Source organism: Cyclospora cayetanensis, unplaced genomic scaffold, assembly GCF_002999335.1.
Source record: "Cyclospora cayetanensis isolate NF1_C8 unplaced genomic scaffold, CcayRef3 CcayRef3_contig_26, whole genome shotgun sequence".
In the NCBI taxonomy this organism is placed as follows: Eukaryota; Apicomplexa; class Conoidasida; order Eucoccidiorida; family Eimeriidae; genus Cyclospora; species Cyclospora cayetanensis.
In genome coordinates this window covers 126029-148688 of record NW_020312214.1, presented here as the reverse complement: position 1 = coordinate 148688, position 22660 = coordinate 126029, and the positions used below count along the sequence as shown (strand labels likewise).

Here is a 22660-nt window from a genome sequence, read left to right as displayed (position 1 = left end):
TTGTCACCCAATCGTGGTTACTGGCACGCGCCCCATGTGTATGCGGATAGCATCGTTGGTGCATTCAAGGGCCTTCCCTCTAATACGGGGAATCGAACTGTGCTGGGCCCCAGGTGAGAGGCCAGGGCTTCCACGCGTCATAGTGCGGCCGAATCTTTGCACGGCTAGGCAGCTGGGTTTTGATAGAACCTCATTTGTAAAACCGCTCAGGCTATAGCCTTTTCCATGTAGGCATTCGTTAGTTATAGTTGGCGGGTAAGCTTCTTAGTTGACATGATAGGCAATGGGGGTGATTAATCTGATGCCCTCTATTCGTCACGCTCGAATCCGCGCAAATAATTTCGAGCATGCAGTATCCACAGGGGCTCATATAGCTACGTTCGCGACTTCAGCAGGATGCCACTTCCTATTTGACACGAAGTGTGTGTCGTTGCTTAAGCGCGCACTCCTCCGCTGCAGTAAGTGCTCTGGAGAAAAATATGCGCTGTTTTATTCTGCAAGTTGAATGGATTCTAGCCTGCTTTGGGTCGAGCGTTTGGCATCTTATGGCAGAGAAGCATGGATTATGTTGAAGCTATCACCCGTTGGTGGCACACTGCACAGGCGTAAGAAAGTCGTTATGGCGCAAGCCTCTTGCCCGCCGCACATCCTACAGCATCTGTGTCGTTGGCCCTAAAGCCGTGCGACGAAAGGCGGTTGTAAGTTCACAAGTCAGGTGCGGCAGAGTTTGTAGAAGCCCGTCTGTTTGCGTTTCGGCCTAGGCTTTCGTGCTCCTTTTCGACCAACACTGGTTCTGTGGGACCGGCAGTTGCTTGTTTTTGTGGTGTCAACGGCGTAGTCATGCTTTTCCAGCACCTCAGATTGTAGTTCGCGTGGGCAATCACACCGTCCATCAAGTAGAGCGCAGTGCTGATAGGCTCCAGTGATGCACTTCTGGCATGCGCCAACGGCGTTCCCACTTGGCGTTCCAAGCAGGACCTTATTTCCGTCGCAAGAGGCAGCACAATATATTCTAGGAAACCACACTGGGCTGCAGGTAGTTCGGCTGCCTTTCGACGGTCGCAGAGGGGCGATATTGCAAGTCCTAGCCGCTCTTCCACGTCACCCTGCAGATGGGTAATGAACGCGCAGAGCTCTTGTATGAAGTTTCTGCTGGACGACCTAACTAGAGAAGCGTCAGAGCAAGGGTCTATTGCTTCTCCCTATTTTGCTCCAGTGCGGGAAGTTGATTCGTTGACGTGTTCCGCTTGCTTTTTAAAGGGGGGAAATGCCTGCTGTTAGTGCGTGTGGTACGTGGCGAGCATACCTGCTTACAAAACTCTTCATTAACTCGGCTGGCCCAGATGTAATGCTGCTCCCAGGCCAGCATGGAGTGTCCGATATCTCCTGTTTTTATTAGCAGCTTTGCCAACATCCACCTATCTTCTTCGTTGAAGGAGACTGAAAAGGCTGGGGATGCAATGCGTGCACGGAAGGAAGAGAGAATGGGAAAATGTTGCGCCATGTCAGTCGCGAGGATCAATTCTATCACTTGCTTCCTAAATTGTCGATATGCCCCTGCAGAGAGTCCCTGCACGCAAAGCAACCCCTTCAGCAGCCCACTTCCCCTGAGTAAAAAGCATGATGTGCCCCAGCGCGTTTATAGCCTCCCTAGTTGAAGAAGAAGGAATTCGGTCTTAGCAGTGCAATCTTGTATTTTGCCATCTTGTAGGAAATTACACTTTTCTTGGCGAACCTTTAGTATTCCTCCATCAACACCTGCTGTGGCTGATATTGTTTTAAAAGTGATATATGAATGGTAGTTTTCCAGGACGGCGTTGTCGTTGTAGACGAGAGCAAGGGACTGATTAGTTGACACTAGAAAAGCATTGTTGAGCCCTGGGTGCCCAACATCATGGCCAAGAGCGGCAATACACATGATTAGTTCATCGTCTAGCGCCTTCCGAGAGGCCACCGAAGCTTCCAAATGAGTGACGGAACTTGTACTCGGCAGAAGGAGCCTCTCCTCTCGTGAGGGCACGTGTTTGCATGACACGGTATTGCCACGTGTTAGGGTTTGCGTCGAAGGGGCAGCCGCTAAAAGAATTTCGGTGGGGCTTCCCAGACGAAGTTGACACGTACGGGAAAGCCCAGCTATTCGAGACAGCATTACTGAGAGGTGTGCAACCATGGCACCGTGCAAGCGATTGTGGTAGAGATTTGGAAGATATTGGTCTTGCAGCAACTTGAGGAAAGCGTAAAGAGCAGATGGGGAGCAGGCTAGGCCACCGTCTCTTACGTGGGGCAACATGAGCTGCAATCCGACTAGTACGAGGCACTGAGTTAGGTAGATCGACACAAAGCGCAAGAAAGCACAGGACACATTAAAACAGTGTGGGGAAAGCCGCAAATGCAAAGCGCCTACAGAACTTGCAATATAGCCAATCCGAGGGTGAGGCAGTAACAAAACGGCTGGATTGCAGCTTCTTACATTTTCATTTGTCGCCCGGTCTAAAGCGAACATGTCGATAGTCCACTCAGTCCCTATGGTTCCAATGGTGCTACTGACAGATGGGCACTTTAGAGCCTCCTCGATTGCTGAGTCCGACTCTGCGAAGTACTCTCCCCAGAGTGGGCTCGCCTGTGGAGTACAACCCCCTTCAGTGAGTTCAACCGCGCTGTGGATATCCGCTCGTAACCCAGATACGGTTACGGTGCTTCGGGTCACGGCGTCTCTCCGCTTGGCATGTCCTACTGGGGTATGCCGCATATCTTCACGTGAGTCTTGGTTTTGGAGGTTTGTGACGTCGTGTAGATTTTCACTATTGTCTTGCGCTGTTGTTCCTTGCTCGGCGTGAGTTTCCGGAGCTGTATCCGTAGTCTCTTTGCTTTCCGTATTCTTCATTGCTAGTGTAGGCAGTGACCACAAGGTACTACACGCAACCGCAGTAGCATCGGCCAATCCCAGGTTAGGTGTCAAGTATGCAGATTCCACTTCAGGCAAGCAGATGCCTTCATGAATAGGAATATCTAGTGGCTGAAAAGCAGCTGCTTCAGAAGTCGGCTCGTGATGGGCACCTTCCTGTTGACGAGGAGTGATTGCTACCCGGCAGGTCCCAGTAGGGAAACTGGTGTCTGTGCGGGATCTTCCGCGTAACGCGTTTACAGCAGAGACAGTTTGCACATCATGTGCACCCGCTAATATGGAATCTTGGCGCACGTAGGGTTCGATGAATTTCTTATACAACACTTGCATCTCGGGTGGGACTTCGGGCGAGAGCCAGTTGACAGCATACATATCCCTTCCACTGGTGAGAACCCCCAAACACTTGGATTGAAGTGCAGTGACCTGCAGGAGAGTGTCTCTTATTGGCATTTCCAAGCTATTAGGATCAATAGAGCTCAGAGAGATTCCCATTTGCTTAAGCAGTCCTACGAGCTGTTCCAGCATGTTCTTTCCAGTGGCGCGCTGTGATTTATTCTCTTCCTCGATTCTTTGCAGTTTTGCTGAAATAGCTGAAACGCTATGGAATGCCTTACGATGCATTAATTCACTCATATAGGCGCCTGCATGGCAGGCTGCGATAACAACGCCTGTTGCCAGTCCGACAGTCCATGAGAAGACGAAAAACGAATATGGAAACCCAAGCTGCACGCCTCCGACTGTGCAGGTCACTAGGAGACTTAAAAGCAGGAGCGAAAGGAGCTTGTGGAAGTGGTAGAGCTTTCTTCTCCGTATTAAACAAACCAAGTCGATTAAAACGCTTCCCACGATACTCCTCAAAAAAGTGGAAGTCATGATAGTTTGTACTGGAGTTATTAGCCCCTGTACAACGAGAGCAGTATTCACAAACAATTTGGCCAGAAGATTTTCACTCAGAGAAGGACTGAGTGAGCTTGTGTTGCTTAGATGGAATCTTTACTACCTGTGTAGTAACCTGCTGCTGTTGGGAAAAAAGGGCACCTTCTCACCTGTCCATGCAGTCCATCAGAGCTTGCCTCAGATTCATGAAGCAGGAGGACCAATGAGGGGCGAACTGAGCTGAGGAGAGAGGTGCTCAGTATTATTGTGACTGTGGTTATCTCTGTGTGGTTCCTTAAAAGTGGAAGGTAGCCCGATGCTGCAAGCAGTACCTGGAGAAGCACCTCAATAACGTCCAGGAATACGAGCAACCAAGCTAAGGAGGAACGTAAGTCCCGAGATGCCAACTGATTCGATACTGAAGAGAAATCACTTTCCCCTACGGTTTGTCCCACCGAACTCAGCATTGGGGCAGAGAGAGTAATAATCCACTCTGGCAAGTCGTACATCGTGTTTAAGAGGATAGTCAGTACTCCGACAATTACGAGGCGTTTGACGCGTGCGTGCCGCAGAAACTCCCCGTAAGAGCGTTCCACCTCAGGATCCTTGAAAACCAGGGTCATATGCCGATGGAATCGGGGATCCTTCTTCTGGGGGAAGGTTTCTTGTCTGTAAACGTTATCCACTGCTCGATGGGCACGAACTGGATACTCTGCAGGCTCTTTAAACAGGTGGGTTCTGCTACCACCACTCGTTTTACTCCTGCAACAAAACAGAAGAATCGGAGTACAACCAATTTCGCTTTCAAGTACTGGCAGAAGCAGGAGGCGTTACAGTACGCCGCTCTGAGAGATGCGGAAAGCATCTGCTGTGAGCTTTCCTGTCTTTATTACGAAGCATTGAACACACCAAAACGTCGAAGATAAGCGATCCTTCATGCGCCACAGGAGGCTGTCTGCGTTTTGAAGTCCCTGCATCTTTGTGCACCCGCCGCTAGTCTGGGCATTGCCCTCAGTCCCAGCAAGGGGTATGTCAAACTGTGGGCCTTGACGTTCTACTGGTTGCTGAGCTTGATAAGGGGCTTTTCGTGGCTCCACAGCGCTGGATAAGTCGCAGTCTGTCGCCGATTTATAAAGCGATGAAGCTCGCAGCCTCCCCTGCGGAGAACGCTCTGTACTGATGTTCCCCCATCTGACTTTGAAGGGGTTATATTGTAGGCAGCTTTTTTCTCCATTAGGAGCTCCTCCGCCTGCATCAGGTATATTTACAGCCTCGACCCGCAGCACATTACCATTGCTCCCCCTTGTTGCGCCAGTCCGAAAGCCATTTTGCTGACTATGGGTGCTAGTGCTGTTAGCTGGAAAGCCGGCAACTGCTGTAGCTTTTCCAACGTAGGGGGAAGTCAGCGCACTTGACTTGGCGAGAACGACCTCCCCCACCGCTCTGGCGGCATGGGGTGAAAGTTCATGGTGGCCAATGCTTGACACTCTCCCGTCTTGAACTCTAGGCTTGTATTCTGGCTCTTCTTTAATCTCCGGCGACGCATACACTTCCAGCATTGAGCATGTCACTGCCTGCTGAGGGGACAGCCGGTCGCTGCTGCGGCCGTGCCGCGCTTCTCCAAAATGACTCCTGGCGGGGGGCCACCGCGGGGACAGGTAAGCGGGAACAACCTGCCAAGGAGGGCCACTGCTACAGAGGCATAAGCCTTCAGATAGAGAGACTGGGATGGTTGTAGGGGGTGCTCCTACATCTTGAGAGTGCGTGTGGCTCAAGGGAATAACCGAATTGCTGGAATGACTGAACTCTGAAGCAATACCTGCCTTGCTTTCCCGCCTGCTTTCCCGTGGGATAGTCGTACATCCAGCTGAAGCAAGAGAAACAGGTGCATCGGCAGAGGCCGTAGAAGGCCTGGACACGTGGTTCACAGTTGGGTTAAGGTCTGAGATTAGCAGATCCTCGACCCAGTGTTTGACTACACGGTACGCCACAGCTAATCTCGAGGGCCCAGAAGTCTGGGAAGACGGGGAAGGCCGGCGTGAATTACTGTTGCCTGAGCCAGTTTTGTGCATGGAAGACCCTCCGCCTTGCACTCCAAGAGGCACCCTAGGAAAACTGCCTTTGTCGAATTGAGGTCCCCACATCGTGGCGTTGCAGCTGTCGCTGGGCCTGAGTGGCGGCGTCATTCCAGTCCAGCAGAGACACCGCTACAGTACCATGGCAATGCTATCTGCATAACTGATTGTTGCAGTCTTCGTTGTCTTTCAAAAACTGGTTGGCGGCTCTGTATAGCAGCTGCTGTCAAAGTGCTGGGAGACGCAAACAAATGGGGCAGTCAGGCACGGATAGATGGCGGAATAAGGATTTGTTTCCGCTCAAATAGTATCTAAAATACAGAGGCGGCCTCGTTTGCGCTGAGCATCTTTCTAGAGAGGACAACGATGGTCATCCTGTGGTTCACGCTTCCCGCGCTGACAGCCTGCGGCGCTAGCTCACTTAGGTCTTCCAAAACTGGCTTAATTGATTAATTTTACCACATTAGCCGGCTCTGATGGAACTTCTGTCCTCTTGTGTGCATGTTTAGTGCCAGGTATTCCCTGCCACGGGCATACGCCTACGCCTACAGACTCATCTGTACAGCAGAGCGTTGTCTTTGCCCCAAGCACTTTGAAATCCGAAGATTAGCCAGTATGGTGCTACAAAAAAGAGGGAAAGTAGCAAAAAGATCCCTAATTACCAGTCTACCGGGCTCGGCTGCCAGGGAAGCTGTGGAGACGATCTAGTCAGCTGTTTCGCGATGCAGCGATCAGCCCTGCCTCGAAGTACGTTCTCTCTAATTATGAATGAAACTCTTCAATTTTTGCACAATTATGTGTTTTTGGCAGTGACCATCGCCTTGATACGGCCTGCCAAACAGGTTTCGTGGGCATTTCCATGCGGAGCGCTCAGGATTGCCGGTCGAAGGGACCCACTATTGGGACCAGGAGGTCGTAAACCTTCAAAACTAGGGCCCAGAAGTAGCAAACTCACCAATTATACAAGGTATAATTCTACCAATCAAGGATATGGAGTTGTTAAGCCACTCGCGGTACGGCGCAGTGCCTGTATAAGTCTTTTCATGTCACCGATTTCCAATGATGAGGAGTATTTTGCTTATATCTTTATTTTCCCTGGAGATAGCCATTTTTCCACAGCAATTAGAAACAAAGCCGCAATGATGCCAGCCAGTGTCTATAAATGTATGTCCAGCACCATTCTATTTTTCGTAGAGAGTTTCCATTAGCAGGTATGCATGCCGATTGCTTAGAATCCTGGTCAGCCACGCACCAAACGCATGGTGGAGCACGAATCTATGGGTCTAAACAGATTGTAGGAAGCTCAAAGCAAGGCAAAGTTTTGTGGAGGGCCCGACAAGCCAGCCAGAGTGTGTGCGTATACATGTAGTCTAGTGTGTTGAACGGCTTGTGTGTTCGCTTTTGGCGTTTTCGTGGAACTATAGATGAATAGATTTAAAGAAAACGCATTTGCAGTTGCACTGGATGGGTCCCTGGTGCCCATGTTGCTGAATGGGGTACGAGTCGGAGGCCGGAGGGGAGAAGGCTTGCCCGGGCTAGGTACAGAATCTCTCCGTGTCAAAAGCGAAGAAAGAGGAGGACAGTATCGGGGTTGAAGATAAGAATCTCACTTGAGCGCAAGTCTGAAGCCAGATATAGGAGCGCTGTTCATCCGAGCGTTGATAGTTGAAGTGGGCTTGTGAATTCTACCGGCCTGTCACGTTCAAGAGGGTAAACAAAAATATCCCCCCGTAGTGCAGTAGACGAGCCTCACCTTTCAGAGTTGTATGCAGATTGGGGAGCCATAGGCAAGTAAGAAAGAGACTGATAAAAGGGAGAGCTTAGCTGCCTAAAGTTTGGATCCTGCATCTAGTTACGATGTTCCGAACAGGTTTGGGGCAGGTATTGATGATCAGACTATACCTGCGCCGATACCATACTCGGGTAGTAGAGTGGCGGGATAGTGGGAGTGGCCAATGCTTGAGGTATCCCTGCTAGCAATTGATTCTGCTGCATTTGAAGGTCTGGAGTTATTGCCTGCAACGAGGCAGCTCCAGGAACTTGAGTGAACTGTTGAACCCATGTCTGCATGGACGTGTTACGGCTTGTAGCATCTCCACCAGGTTGTCGAGCCGATATGGCAGATTGAACGAGTGACTGAGCACCAGAGAAACATGCTAGACTTTGAGCGCCACTAAAAATCTCCAACCCACTGCAAGTTTGTCAGGAGCGAACCCGTAGCCCCGAATGCCCGCCTGTCTCGCCGAATCGGTCACGTTAGCCTTGGTGATTTGTTTCAGCGTTTCTATGTTTTCAGGCTTTAGGAGCTTCGTCAAAGCTCGGATCTGATAAATTTCATGACTCAGGCGGGCGTTCTATTCGATGCCGGCACCCTTACGGATTTCTTGAAATCGTCATACTCCTCCTTCGGAACTGTACTCAACATAAATATTAATGGTATTACACGAAACCATACAAATTTTCTTACCCCCAACAAACTTCGGCATTCGCACTCCCGAATCAGCAGGCGCTACACCTGAATCCATGTCCAAGGACAGCAGGGAAACCGCAGAAAATTCATACCTTTGGATTCAATTTTCTCATTCTGAATGGCAGAATCTGGTAAGGTGAAGCTAGAAGTTGAGCTGACACCATCGTTTTCGATTAATTGACGTATGTTGGCTTCATGCGTCGACCGGATTCTCCGTGACCTTGGCGGGATCTCCGAAGTATCCGCTACTACAAGTGACGTAGCAGCAACTAGCAATATTCCGAGACGCATCTTCAAGCTGGGTTCAGATGCGAACTCGCCCCATTGTTAACGAACGACCATGTACGCCCATGAGTACCATGAAGAGAATACCCACGCGCGCACTGTTCTGGTGCGTTCGTACACTGCATTTAATAAGGAGCTAAAGTGCCTATGAGCACTAAAGGGATAAAGAAAAGAGATAAACGATATGTTAGCACCATTAGAAATTGGAATGGTTAGACGAAGCCGTTTGCGCGCAGACCTTGTTGCTGAAAAACAGGGATCTGCAGTTTCAGGGACTTTGAGAACGTTACCACTGAAATACACGTTCGTTGACACTAGCTGAAACGAACACTGTCACTTCTCGCACCATATTTTTTGTGCAGAAATGAACAAATCGCTGACTGCAGTCTTGCAATATCGGCGATGCCCTTCACTACGTCAAAATTCAATAATATACCTTCCACGTTGTACTGATCAAGCATTGGCCTAGTAAGTTTTTCATGTGTGTCTAGTCGTCTTTGGATTGTTTCAAGTGTGTCATCTACACGGCTGACTAACGGAGCATTTCCACCACATTTGCTGCAGTCCTTTCTAGGCAATATGGCAGGCATTTCATATGGTGTATCGCGGATATCTGCGGTGTTGAAATTCTCCCCACACTTTTTGCATACTCTTCTAGCCAAGAGCTTCTGCAAAAGTATATTGCTTGGCAGGCGGAAATTCACGCATACGTGGGGCCCGGCGAAACCCCGCAGCATTTCAGCTTGTGGGAGTGTCCTGGGGAAACCGTCGAGAATCCAGGATTTATGACCTGAGTTGCTGTACATATAGTTCTTGCACAATTGGGCAACGATGCTGTCAGGGATAAGCAAGCCCTCTTCGACACTGGACTTCAACTGTACGCCAGCAGAGAAATTGGCTAGCTCCCCGCGAATTAGGTCTCCAGCAGAAACATGGCAGATACCCCAGTGCTTTGCTAGTATCTTTCCATAGGTTCCCTTGCCAGATCCTGGAGGCCCGGCAAAAATGATTGTAAAGCCTTTCCGAATCCAATCGGGATGTCGAGTCATTCGTTTTGCGTATTCTGTGACAGCCTAGGCCCCTATGTTCCAGAAACGAATAGGCCGCCCCTAGGGTCAAGAGCCTGAAATCTGGTTAGAAATGGAAAATTTTAAACAGGTACTGCAGGCAATAGCACGGAGCGCCGCGTGCCGTGAACAATTGCAGGACTTTCCAGAGCAGTGTCGCCAACCACAGCCCATATCCACCGGCATTCTCATGGAAAAGCAGCATATAATGCATATATAAAAGAGATTCGTTAATCAGATTGTACAAAACCGCAACATATCTTGTGCAGACATGCATTTGATTAAGAGGGGGCCCCAGTATGCACAGCCCCACAAGATGTTTCGCATTCTCGTTTGCCTCAATATGCCCACAGGAAGGTCGTTTAAATCCACTCATTGACTTGTGATTACACCATAGGGGCGGTGCACTGCTTTGGCTTTCCGTCTCAGCACAATTCTGCCCCGTGTAGTTAGTTGTGTTATTTGCCAACTGAATTTGAGTTATCTCCCTCGATAGCTACGAAAAAAATGCCCTTGAGCCAGGGCATAGGGACAAGATGCAACCCTTTCCTTCCTCACTTGAAGACTCCACATTGATAATTAACAAATACTGCAATGATAAACACGACGGGAAGCTTGTTTGTACCGTGGATCCTATCAAAGGTAGAACGCTTTATGCGACTAGACCTTTTGCAATTGGTGAGCTTATTCTGGAGGAGCCACCTCTTCACGCAGTCAGGCTTGATCCAAGCAACCCGACCTGCGTGAAGTTGATGGAGTTGTGTGACAAATGCTCCTTCTTGCACCCTCCAATTTGGTGAGGCTGCCACGAGAGCGTATCAAAATTAATGTGAAAGGTGACTCAGTACCGCCACAGTTGCTCGCGGGTGAGTAACCCGCATTGCACAATTACTGGTACGCTATTTATATGGCCTTTTACAGGTATTGGTGCGCGCTGAATTCGGTTCTGGTGGAGGATGACCCTCCTGTTGAGGGCCTGAAGGCCATCACAAAGAGGCAGTGGGACCTTCTTCGCATCCTTTTTATACCAGAAGGTACCAAACCAAGCTCAGAGGGTACGTGTTTGGAAAATGCACTTTCTTTGGTCATCATGAATTAGTTTGATCAACTCGAGCCATACTTTTCTTGCATCGCAATGGGTTTTGAATTGCAGCCATCACTCTTGTTGACTCCATGGGCTTACGTGGGATAGTGAAGGACATCGATATGGAAATCATGATACAAGTAAGGCTCCCTTGAAATAGCAGATTAAGTAATTCTACACAACATGGCGTGGTCCCCGGACAAATCAGGACTGCCGTTGTGCGTGTCTTCCCCAGATTTGGCTCCACAATTGCTTCGAACACCATAGGTCCCCCGAAGGGTACGCCATTTACTTCATGCCTTCCTTCTGTTCTCATTCGTGTCTCCCTAATGCCCTATGGTGCACGGACAACGACTCCAACTTTCGGCTTTTCCCCCGAGCCACCATAAGGTAAGCGGATAACTAAGGCAGGAAAAGGTCTAAAAACAAGCATTTCAACCAGCCTAGGCCTAGTTAGTTGACTGCAATATTGGACCTTCATGTTCTGTGCCCTTGGGAACGAGTGCAAAGAGGTATCCATAGAAGGAATGATGGGGTTGACTCCGCCTTGATAGCTAGGATACAATATTATAGTCATCCACTGAATCGTCAGCATTGCTGTATCACAAGAGGAATTTTCAATGTTTACAGCGCCGGTGACGAAATCACGCTGACGTACTTGTCAGAGGATGATATGTTACGTAACACATCGTACCGCCGAGAACTGCTTGACGGAGCAAAGGACTTCAACTGCATGTGCGAAAGGTGGGACTCTGGCATGGACTGTGGCAGATGATTACACATGTGAATAACTTCTGGCTTCTGAAGATTTTCCATTATGTGAACGGAGCTGCTTGTGTGTCTCGTTAGGTGTGCCTCTCCTGTAGACTTTTCGCGCGGCTTCCGCTGTCCTGGCTGCCGGAAAGGCGTCATTTACGTTCAGTAAGAGTACATATTACCAGTTGCCCTTGCCACCCCATGTGCTTAGTGTTGTGAATACAAACCGATACTCAATACCATGCTTACTAGCACCTGATAAAGGCTGATTTGGGGTGCCCGTTCCAGACAAATTCAGGCCGGCTGACTGTTATGCGCAGTGCTGATGAAACTGGATCCAGGAACGCTTTTAGGGGTACTCTGCTTATGGATCCGGACGAAGAACAGCCAGCGGCTGTCCTACCAAGGTCGGCCAAGGACAACATGTATGATTGTTCCATTCCAAACGAGAGAGGACCAGATTCTTGGCGACAGTCTCTTGCACCCCAGCAGCTGTATCCTGACACCGCCCGCGGGTCTGCTGCACATATGGATGGGATGAAGAACTCAGGAGTTTCAGGAGACATCAAATTATACACCATTTGGTCTCGGTTGCTGTCTGAAGAAACCAAACTTGGAATATTTGATAGTAGTGCTGCTGGAGGGGCTGATGCATCAGCGAATGAGGGGAAGAGCTGCTCAGCTAACGGCGATCTGCTTCCCAGGGAAAAGGCACTGTCTGAGGGTGCTACTGTATCTGAATTGGGATCACCTGCAGAACTGAATCAAGTGCTACACTTAACTTCCCCTCAAGTGGCCTATCGAGCGTTGCAGATTCCGCGGACCGGTCGCTGCTGCGTGTGCCACTTTACATGGACGGAACATGAGAAAAAGCGGGCATTGGCTGTAGAGAAAACCATGGAGGCTGCAGCCACCACCGTGGATGAACTGGGCAGTGAATCCGTTGGCCATTCACCCGTTATGAGTCATTCTGGTGGATCTAGTCGATCGGAGATTCCCCAGTCGTTGTACTCAGACGAAAGTGAAGATGCAGGTAAGCTCTCAGCTTTACTGTATAGTGCGCATATTCGTGGTCATGCCGACTCAAAGTAGATTAGTTTTCTGACTTTTGACTGCCTGCTTTTGCACATTTTTGCCTCTCTTCGGTGACTGCCTATAGCAGATGCAGGAGCTTACAAGGTTCTGCGCCATCTCGACGTACAAACGTTACTTCAGATACTCAAAAAAATGTGGAATATGCTGGATAAACACGAGAGGCTAGTTGTTGACTCTGTCATAAGACTAACTTTCAAAACTCATTGGTATGAATACAGAAATTCGTTCTGCTCATGTCGTACTTCTTTGCAGCTGACTCATGTGGAGATGTGCTGCGGACAAACCTTGGGAATGCGCTTTTCCTCCATTACTTTCACCTACCAGTCTGCAAACTGTGGGCCTCTTTTTCAGGATCGCCGCTCAGTGGTTTCGCTTTCGAGAGTCTAATTCAGCGGCTAGCCGGAAGCTACTTCACCTTGATCGTCTTGTATGGCAATACCGCAATTTGTACCCTGGCCTTACACCGGCCCTTGCATGGGCTATCTGGGACGTTGCACTGGCGGTGCTCGCTGTTGGAGTAAGGCCACGACTCTTCTCGAGTTCCACCCGCCACTATGAAGTTGCTAATGATTTACTGTGTTACTCAATTTTGCTCAAATTTCAAACAAAATCCGTACACCAGCACAGTGCGGCTGCATGTTCATGACTTCGCTACAGGAGGGTTCCAAGTTGAAGAGGTCTACAAACTTCAGACGCTACGCTGACCAGTGTATCACCAGCTCATACACGGAGTCAGTATTGATATTATCAGCGCTTTTTGGCTCTGATGGCTCATTCCCAGCGTCTATTACCAACAACTACTCAATGGTCTACGCAGAGTGCAAGGAAAGGATAATGCGACGAATCGGCCCTAGCTTGAAAAGAGCTGCAACTGCCACAGAGTGCTCGACCAGCTACACATTGGCACCGCAAAATGGGATTCATCTTCCAAAGGTGTGGCCGTGCTACATCAGTTCTTGTGCAGATATCGCAATCACTACCGCCGCCGATTTCACACTAATTCCTGGGAGGTAAGCATGGTATGGACAGTGAATTTTGCGCCGTCAGTGGGAAAATTTGTAGAAAATCCTGCTCCCCCCGTTGCTGATCTTCCCCTGAGACCTTCGATTTGCTAGCATAGCGTTGCATTGTGTACAAGAGTGAATCTAAAGGTATACAGGACAGTACGTTCATCCTGCTGCATAATGTGATGTTCCCGCTGCAGCATGATACTTGAGGCATATTGCAGTGCGCAGTAGTTGGCATCGGCTATGGAATGGAGTGATCAAATTATTTTTTGTCCGAACTTGACCACAGAAAGGTGACTGCTTGTAGTACACTGGGGTATTGCTTTCACCGGAATCTGGTGTGCAAAGAATGCTCGAATATAGGGTCGCTTTTTCGGTATGGGTTACGCTGTAGAGAACTAGTTATTTAGAAATGGCGTAGCGCTGGTGTGTCTTACTGGCCTATGAGGTATCCCATCGCTGAGAGCGACGACTGGGCTAAGGGCACCTAAGGAAGAGTGTCAATGCACTCCAAAACTTCCAAGACAAGTAACTGACTACTCTCGAGTGCTGCATTCTAAGTTGCTGCGGACGTCACTAACGCTTTCTTTGAAAAGCACTGTGAAATAAGCTACGGTTAAGGGATTTGTGTTTACTGCACGTGGGCTACTACAAGGCATGCGAATTCGAGCGGTCGCTGTGGTGCAAAACCACGAGCTGACCGCGCTTGGTCCCCTGGCACTTTGAACAACTCATGGCAATCGCCCTGTAAGTGCCCAGGAAAATTCCATGCTGCGGGAATGAGCGTCCCGGCACAAGCCGCTTCTTCACTTTCCAGTATCATACCGAAATGACTTCCCCTGGCTTAAGCTGATGCAAGATCCTACGCCACCCTTACGGCGAAATGTGACGCAGCGAGTCGTGTTCCTTCTGGAACTGTTTTTCTAGCCGACCGCTGCAGTTCGCAAACGTCGCCCCACACTTTGCGCCGCGAGTCCCCAGTGCTTATTGCGTTCCTCGTAAGTAGACAAATTTCAGATTTAACCAATCAGGTGCGCAATAAAGGGTTTATGTGCGGCGTTTGGGTGTAAGCGCCGATGTCGACAACCCACTATAGGAATTTACTGCCACCTTTGGTGACCCTTCCAAAGGAGGCATTGATATCTTTAACGCCCCCAGCCGTCCACGAACACAGCGCATCTGTGCAGACTACACGAAGATAAACCTGCGCCTGCACCTTCCACAAGAGTGCAGCCTTTGCAGATACGCATCGTAGGTAGACGCTAGTAGCAGCTTGCAGTCAACCTACCAGCGGCCAACCCCAACAAGCTGCTGTTCTAACTGAGGACTTGGGGAACAAGCAGTCCTCATCTCTACACACACGAGGTCTCCATGAAAGGCTCGTTCAAGATCACACGATGGGCGCTCCAGATCATTAGATTTCGGGCAGACACATGCTTAAACAAAAACGAATGGCTGGATTTCCCTCAGAAACCCACTTCGCTGATTGTTGAAGTAATCCCACATCATGATTACTACAGCTTTCAGCAATGGTGGAACAGAAACCGATCTATCCGGCGAAGCAAAAGCTACTCTTCAACTGTTGCTGGATATAAATTCAAGGAACTGTTGCCTTGAACTCCATTACAAAGAAAAAAACGTCACATTTGGACATTGAAATATAATTGGATCCCACAAGAACCTGCATTCAGTGCCTCTCTAATGAGTTGATTGTATATACCGATGCTCCCTAGACAGGAAGAGCTACTATGCAATGCCGTTGCTCACTACGGCAAGCAAACTTGAGCTTCATCCCATAACTTTTCAACCATAATTTCCGGTAATAGGCAAAACGAATGTGCGTAATGCAACAGAGCTCGCAAGCCACTATGTTCGATACACAACAATCAAAACGTTTAGGCCTTGGACATCTCAATCAGCGCGGATACATCAACTTCCGGCCCTAAATCTCTAAGCTTCAGGAGGAGCTGGAGTATCTGACCCATGGAGCTCTCACTCGAAAGCCCTTCTTGGATTAAGCGAAGTCCTGGCAAAAACAACTGCTTGTTTTTCTCAGCCGTTTCGCAGGCCTCTTCAATCGCATCCTTTGTCATATCCAGAATGTTAGCTGTGGCACATACAGTCAAAGAAAAACACGACAAGCTACTTACTTCGACATAAGCGGAACACACTCATTCGTTAAAAGCTACCTGGAAACTCTAGAAGACATTCTCACAAGAAGAGTTATCCAATTGATGGTATGTCACCGTTTGCACTACCCAGTACCTTCTGGCTGTTCACAATGGCTTACTCGATGAAATAAGGCTTTCCGCCTCGAGGATAAGCTCGCAAATGACTGAGTGGACAAAGGAATCGGAGTCCAGACCTTGTTTAGCAAGGGTTGCAAGAAGAAGTTGCAAGTAAGCTTGCAGCCCTGAGCTGATCGCAGCCGCCTGGGCTACCTGGGTAGCAAATCCTCTTGCTACTGCCTGAGTGACAACAATCCGCACACTTGTCAGTAGCTAGACCGCACACATTCACGTCAGGCTGTCCTCTGCTTGGCCTTCATGCTTGAATACAGAGGGTCTCGAAGCACTAGGGTCATATTTCCTTACAAGCACATCATCAATCTTTTTTCCCCGACCAGCGCTATCCAGAACAGAGTCAATGGCTGTTTTGACTCTTGGCCAATCTTCATCAGAGGCCCTTCTCGCCGCTTGTGCATGGACGTTCAAGTAGGTAGATAATGCCCTACGTTTCCAGGGGTCCAAACTTTCCTCGGAGGTGAGCGATTCCACTGCCTGGTGGGCGGTTGCGACGAGCTGAAGCGGTGCCTTGTTATCCTCTAGTTCCCACTCAGGGGTCACATAATTCATCCAAAGTTCTTCATTAATCGGAGGGCTAAACATTTTTTGCATTAGCAAAATAGATGCGATCTGAGCCACAGGATCACAGGCATGAGCTCAGCATTCTGTGGATGCTATTTGCTCCATTCCTCCAGGTCACACTGAATGAACATGTACAGAGTAAGCCAACTGAATGAAATCCTGAACTGGGACAAATGATGAGGCTCACTGACTGTGACGATGATTGACATCGTGGATCCAAGTAAGCCACGACGCGTATCAACCCGTTTAAGGCTGCCAAGGCCTTGGCAGGCATGCGACTGCGTGTTACAATGACTGATGACTGATCCAAATGTTCCCACATGAGTAATAGCTTAGCTACTGGATAACGACCGAGGACCACTAAAGTGCTCACGGGTATGCCGCCAAACTGCTGCTGGACGAGCTGCATACACAATTGATTGCACGCATAAAACACCAGTGCGCGTATGGCAACTACTCAAAACAAAATACCCCCAAAGCAGAGGACTTCTTCTGAACCGGTGTGGTGTCGCAGAAAAGGTGCAACTGAGAGCCAGTAATGCGAACATTGACTCACATCGTCAACGAGCGCCTTTGTCGCTTCAAAACTACTCTGACCTCCTCCAATCAACTGAGCATCATTGTCCGGGCTAGAGTTAGGCTGACTGCAATAAATATGCACATTTGTCTGCATTGCGCAGGCCGACATGTTGGAGTTAAGAAATTCCTTGCAGATTGAATGATCAGTTTCCACTGCAATGACGTTTGTTGCCAACTGAGAGGAAAACAACGACAGCTGTGAGCAGCACTATTCTATTAGCCCTCTGGCATGAGCGGCACACCATTCCTAAAGTCTGCTAAATCGCATGTTCCTGTGACTTAAGCGGATAGGTGGGCTAAGGCCTAACCTGTGATAGCGCGTAAAGCTCAGGTCCTAAACCCAATACAAAGATTGTGGAGCTCTGCGCTGCTCTAGCCAACTGATCCCGGATCCTTCTCTGAACCCCCAAGCAGTGTGTAGAGCCAGCTGGCGAATCTTTTTTCAAGAGACTAACTGCTCGGGCGACAACTTCCTCCCCCGTAGAGGTATCAGTAATACCAATGTCTGGAAACACAGTGGAGCTTCAACGGCCAGGAAGCATTGCAGCACAAGTGAGGAAGATGCAGAACCGCATTCGACTGCTGCCTCCTTCGTATTGCCATGCCTTCATCACATAAGAATTTTAAATCTAAATCTTCTTACCATCCTCTTCACCGCGCGTCTCAGCGGCATCAATAGCAGACGAGAAAATGCCGTTTTGTTCAGCAGCCATCTGCATGCAATCGTCGCTCGCCATGGAAGATTCTCCATCTTGAAGAAAGCTTAGCCCTTCAGCTGGGATAAAACCCTTGCTAAAATCGTCCGCGGTGCATTTTCCTGCAATGCAACGACAGCCAGCCGTAACAACCATTTCATCCAAATACTGCAAACGCGGAAAGCAATAGGTGTTAAGGTGCATAAGCGCAGGTAATGGGCCCCCCAAAGCATGCTTCGCATAGAGATTAATGCCGCTCAAAATCGAATGAGACGGTACTTTGACGTACTTACCAAACCGCGGGTGGGCCCGTTGAAGCTTCTGTTGAGCAGCCAATGTCGGATATGGCTCCCCAAAGGAGCAAACCACCAGGATACCACAAAATAACGTGGCTAAAGGACTCATTTTTTGCCGAGAAAGCCAATAGCAAAGCGTCACCTCAAGGAAAAGGTCAAGAAATTACAGTACTCGGCGCCTGAAGCGCACGGGGGAGCTGTGGAAAGCGCTTCGAAGCACTTCTCTAGCTAGTCCCAACGAGCAAAGTACCTCTAAAGGCAGATTTAATTGACTAATTACGGGACAGAAGCAGAGAAGCTCCTAATCGCATCATAGAGGGTTGCTAGTCCACATGTCACCGCTCTACAAATGAGCGCTTTGGCGATACATAGCTGAACACATGTCACTTACTCTGGCTAGAAATCAAACAATGAAGCCGTCTACATGCCATATCACATTACTAGCTTAGTGAAAAACCAGTAGAGTCGCTCATGAAAGGCTCCTGCCTGGTGCCTTAAGGTTGCTGCTGGCGTCGATGCAGGCATCGGGCCTTATTGATTGGCATGCGATGCTGCAGCCATCTGCATGGGGTACGATGCTTACCAAGAATTTATAATTATGAATGTCGTCTTCAATTACGAGTCAAATGCAGCATGAAATGAGCTTTGTCTAGGAGTTGTTCTCAGACTACCAACCCGGCCGTCGTATACCTGCAGTGCGAATATTCATTTTGAGGAGCTTCCGCTGCCATATGCAGCATTTTCTATCTCTCACTTTCTAATCTAGCTTCATAAACTTCCGGTTTCATTGCATTTAAACTCATTAGTTGTGTCTGTCAACACGTTGATCGACCTAAGTCTGCCCATGTGGCTGACCCCAGAACTCCCTACTGCCTCAGGTATTCGTAGGCATGCTAATCCGTGGAATATGTCATTCTCCACTTCCTCCGGTACGTGTGTTACAGGTACTAAAGAAGGCGCTGCAATGTATGTGTGTGCCTTTATACAATAATTTCTGGCTGAGTTGTCGCTCATTGAATGACACAATGTAGCGGCCCGGCCATCCTAAGCTTGTGCACTTCCTGGTACACCAGTTATACTGAATTAAAACTTCGTTGAGAATTCCCTGATTAGCTTGTCTGCTCATCTTTCATGTTTGTTGCAAAGAAGTGTGTTGACCTCATACAATAAGAATGAACGCTGTGTGGCTATGCGCAACGGTGGGAAGTCTAGGTGGATCCTAATGATCAAACTACTCAAAAGGTACAAAAGCTCACACCTCAGGTCTCCGGTCTACGCTCCTATCAGAAGCCTACGACCCCCGGCAATGTGACGGGAGAGCCCTCTGGAGGATTAATAACTTTCCCTTCAATCTTGTTATAGGTTTGGGCCCCAAAGCCTCCTGTAGCAGGCTAAGCTAGAACTTCTACTACACTCATCATATAATACTGAAAAATGTCAGAGTAGGCTACTTACTTTGACATTTTGCACATCATTGTTGCCGGCTCAGAACCAAGTTGTGCCGCGGACTGCATGCTACGTGCAGCTGTGGGTGGTCGGAGTGCTTTAAGGCTGCAGCAATGTTAGCCTCAGCTCTCTTCCTCCCATCATGCCGTAATCAGCAAGCATGAGGGCACGGACAGAAGTGAATTCTCTAAAGAAGCACTGGATAACTTTAGTAAGGATTGTTGGGTGCTTGGGGTGGCGAGTGCCATTGGGAAGGCTCTCAGTGAGGCGGTACATCTGACAATGCTTGGTGGGTTAAATCAGTAATTGCTAACCCACTGGTTGAGGATGCGGTGGAATCCCACGCTTTCCTTCTTTTTCGTCTCTGAGTGTGATCAAGCCATTTGGTACCCAAAAAAATTCAAAAGTTTACATATCCTTGGCAGCAGTCAGATAAAAATATCTTTTGGTAGTGGAAGATGATAGTACTTCAAAGAATGTTGACACACCAGAGGCCGGCTGCTGCACGCCTGTAAGTCAGACCTAAGCACCTTAATGAAGCGTCCTTCGCACCAGGAACGAAATAATGATCCAAGAGAACTGGAAAATCCATAAAACAGCGTGAAGGTTTCTCGCGATCGACGCTTTTCCCTCCGTGCACTATTGCATGCAGTCCAGATTGGGCTGCTGGATAGTAGCTTCCCAATTACTTTAGTGGGTGTCAATGGAGCTTCAGCTATAAACCAAAAACTGCATTATAAAATGTTTCTGTTTGCTGACTCTTTGGCCATGAGGATATTTAAATTCACTATCCTTGCTGAGCTTAGCTACGGGGAGCTTTAAGCAGCTATAGCAGTCTGAAACACCATCCTTTTCTACAATAACCCCACTCACTCAAAATCCTAATAAGCTTGTGAGTAACTGAGCATGCATTTACACTGACCTTCCCTAGGGGCTTAGTGCTACTTTCTAATAATAATCACCAATTAGTCGCATTTAGGCACGGGAAAGCTCATATAGTCAAACAGGGATTCTGCCCAGCCCCAGCAGGAGCCCCAGCAGGAGCCCCAGGATACGTACCTGCAACCCACTGGAGTAGCACCGAAATCAGAGCCTGCGCAGACGCGAGGCACTTGCTAGAAAAGGCTCTTCAAATAGCTATTGCTCGTGATCTGCCGCCGAGACTAAGATCCCCCTGCATGAAGGGGTCTGGCACTCCCATAAGATGACAGTTGCAAGTCCCACAGCAATCGTAGGTATCCATGTGCAGTCATGCGGTTCTAGTCCCTTATCTGACACTCAATAATTCGGTCTTACACGGCATTAGCTCTTAAAGGCCTGGCAACGCTACAATGCTAATGGTTAGCTTCCTTCTGCCTCTCAACAGCATTATGGGCCAACATCTGTGGTCTCCACAATAAGCTCCTCTGCAATGCGCAAAGCTCTCCTGGCGCCCAATACGAGACTTTCTTGCCCCCTCAATACGAAAAAGATGATGAAGGCAAAGTAATGCGCTGAAATAGCCCTTCAAACTCCTCCAAGTTTAAAATCACAGTGATTGACTTGGGTTTCAGCGCTCCACAGGCAATAAGAGGTTTTATAAAAGTGTGTGGCCCTCAGGGAGCTGCCCTCCCTAATGTTCCAATTATCTGAACTCTCATGCATTGCTACTGGCAAATGCCTAACGTCTCACGCCACTTATGGCAGAAAACATTCATAAGCTTATTCCATAAGATCGTGCACAGTTAAATACGCTTAGGCTTCGAACAAGGTCCATAGCATTCGAATCTATTATACCGAGCACAGAAACCACATTCTTACTTAATTTTAACTTGTAGCGCTTTCTTTAGTTGGTATTAATGCTACAACTCACTTTTTCAAGGCCCCAAAGGTGATCCCTGTCTGTAGGAGTCAAGCAAAACAAAAGGGGACAAAAGCACGGCTGTTCGCACAGAGTGCAGTTAAACCTTGAGGTGCGCTTAATACATCACGAACCTGGGAGCCCCTTACGAAGCTGCAGAGTCCATAACTCATGTCGAAGACCTCAGGTGGGTAGAGCACAGGGAGAAATATGCTGCAGTTCGCTGCATTGTTCAAGACCTCCAAGCAGTAAGCGCTAGCTGCACATGGCATCTAACGCATACGCACACAACAGTGCGTCCTGATGATTTGAGATAACGCTACTCTGCAGTAAAAGAATACGCGAATAGCCAAACAGATTATTGAATTCCGTACTACTTCTTGGTTAATGAGAAGCTGCGTAACATAAAGTATCAAAGTGTACCTTCGCCCACTCTCCCTTCCCTTCCCATTTTGTAACGAACGCCCTCATGTTTCGTACCCGCCCGTCGAGACCATCAGTCTGCAGGACAGCGATAGAGTTTCCACCCTCTCCCCACTCCCTATGCATGTAAAACCACAAAATGGTGCTGATATGAAAGGAAAGATGGGTAAAAATTGCAGGAGAAAGGTATGCATATAGCTCCGCAGCCAGTGAATAGCCATATCAGAAGGACTAGGAGGCGTGATACCTCGGTGTCGTCGGAGAGCTTACATTAGTGGACTTCCTACTACGAGAAAATAGAATACACTGAAAACGTGTCTAAAAACATGAAATTCTCACTGGCACATCAGTGCATCGCCGCTCATAGACCGATTTCATGCATTCCAATACCGCCGATGCATGCATCGTAGCCGATGTCCAAGCCCTCAACGAGGCACTAGGAAGAATGTAGGTACGAGTTGCCTCAGAACACTTACGCATAAAACTGAGTGTAGACTTAATAATGTTAAAGCAGAGCGTTTCAAACAGTATTAATAGAAGAACGCAGCTATTTCAGTCAGAATACCCACAGGAAATGAGAATCAAGGGGAATTCCCACGATGGCTGTAGCACACATTGTATGATGAGTTCGAGGCAATGCCATGCTGCCGTTGTTTAGGGATCACTAAACGATTTAACACTGCATCCCGACCAAAATATAGCCTGATTTTCAGAAATACAATCAATATTCGAGTGTTAAATTTTCGGGGTCCAATAAAATAACTCTCCGGCGTAGTCTTCCATGTCTTGGTTCCGCCCGCACAGCAGCGCGAGGACGGTGGCTACATGGCGGACGTACATCCAGGACTTTGAAAATGTATGTGCTTAGGCTCGTTTCTGTTTGAAATGTGCCAA

At 48.6% G+C, this 22660-nt stretch overlaps 4 protein-coding genes across 4 annotated transcripts; 1 reads left to right on the top strand and 3 right to left on the bottom strand.

Annotated features, from left to right (window-relative positions):
- Positions 1–704: 704 nt before the first annotated feature.
- LOC34619255 lies at positions 705–5925 on the bottom strand. Its single transcript, XM_026338432.1, has 6 exons — positions 4697–5925; positions 3952–4543; positions 2471–3805; positions 1722–2317; positions 1307–1538; positions 705–1106 (listed from the first exon to the last, which is right to left on the bottom strand). The coding sequence occupies exons 1-6, from the start codon at positions 5923–5925 to the stop codon at positions 705–707; spliced, it is 4386 nt and encodes a 1461-aa protein (XP_026194217.1).
- A 3000-nt stretch (positions 5926–8925) lies between these two features.
- LOC113147544 (adenylate kinase-like) lies at positions 8926–9660 on the bottom strand. The gene has a single exon (XM_026338431.1). It carries the CDS (start codon positions 9658–9660, stop codon positions 8926–8928), a length of 735 nt encoding a protein of 244 aa, XP_026194216.1.
- Positions 9661–9751: 91 nt separating this feature from the next.
- On the top strand, positions 9752–14453 carry LOC113147543. The gene is made up of 13 exons (XM_026338429.1): positions 9752–9876; positions 10175–10474; positions 10600–10733; positions 10832–10902; positions 10998–11152; positions 11393–11506; positions 11612–11683; positions 11839–12551; positions 12678–12819; positions 12965–13130; positions 13271–13623; positions 13818–13840; positions 14242–14453. The coding sequence occupies exons 1-13, from the start codon at positions 9752–9754 to the stop codon at positions 14451–14453; spliced, it is 2580 nt and encodes an 859-aa protein (XP_026194214.1).
- A 1062-nt stretch (positions 14454–15515) lies between these two features.
- On the bottom strand, positions 15516–17917 carry LOC34619253. Its single transcript, XM_026338428.1, has 6 exons — positions 17710–17917; positions 17375–17571; positions 17044–17241; positions 16215–16535; positions 15911–16088; positions 15516–15727 (listed from the first exon to the last, which is right to left on the bottom strand). Exons 1-6 carry the CDS (start codon positions 17915–17917, stop codon positions 15516–15518), a joined length of 1314 nt encoding a protein of 437 aa, XP_026194213.1.
- Between the last annotated feature and the right edge of the window lie 4743 nt (positions 17918–22660).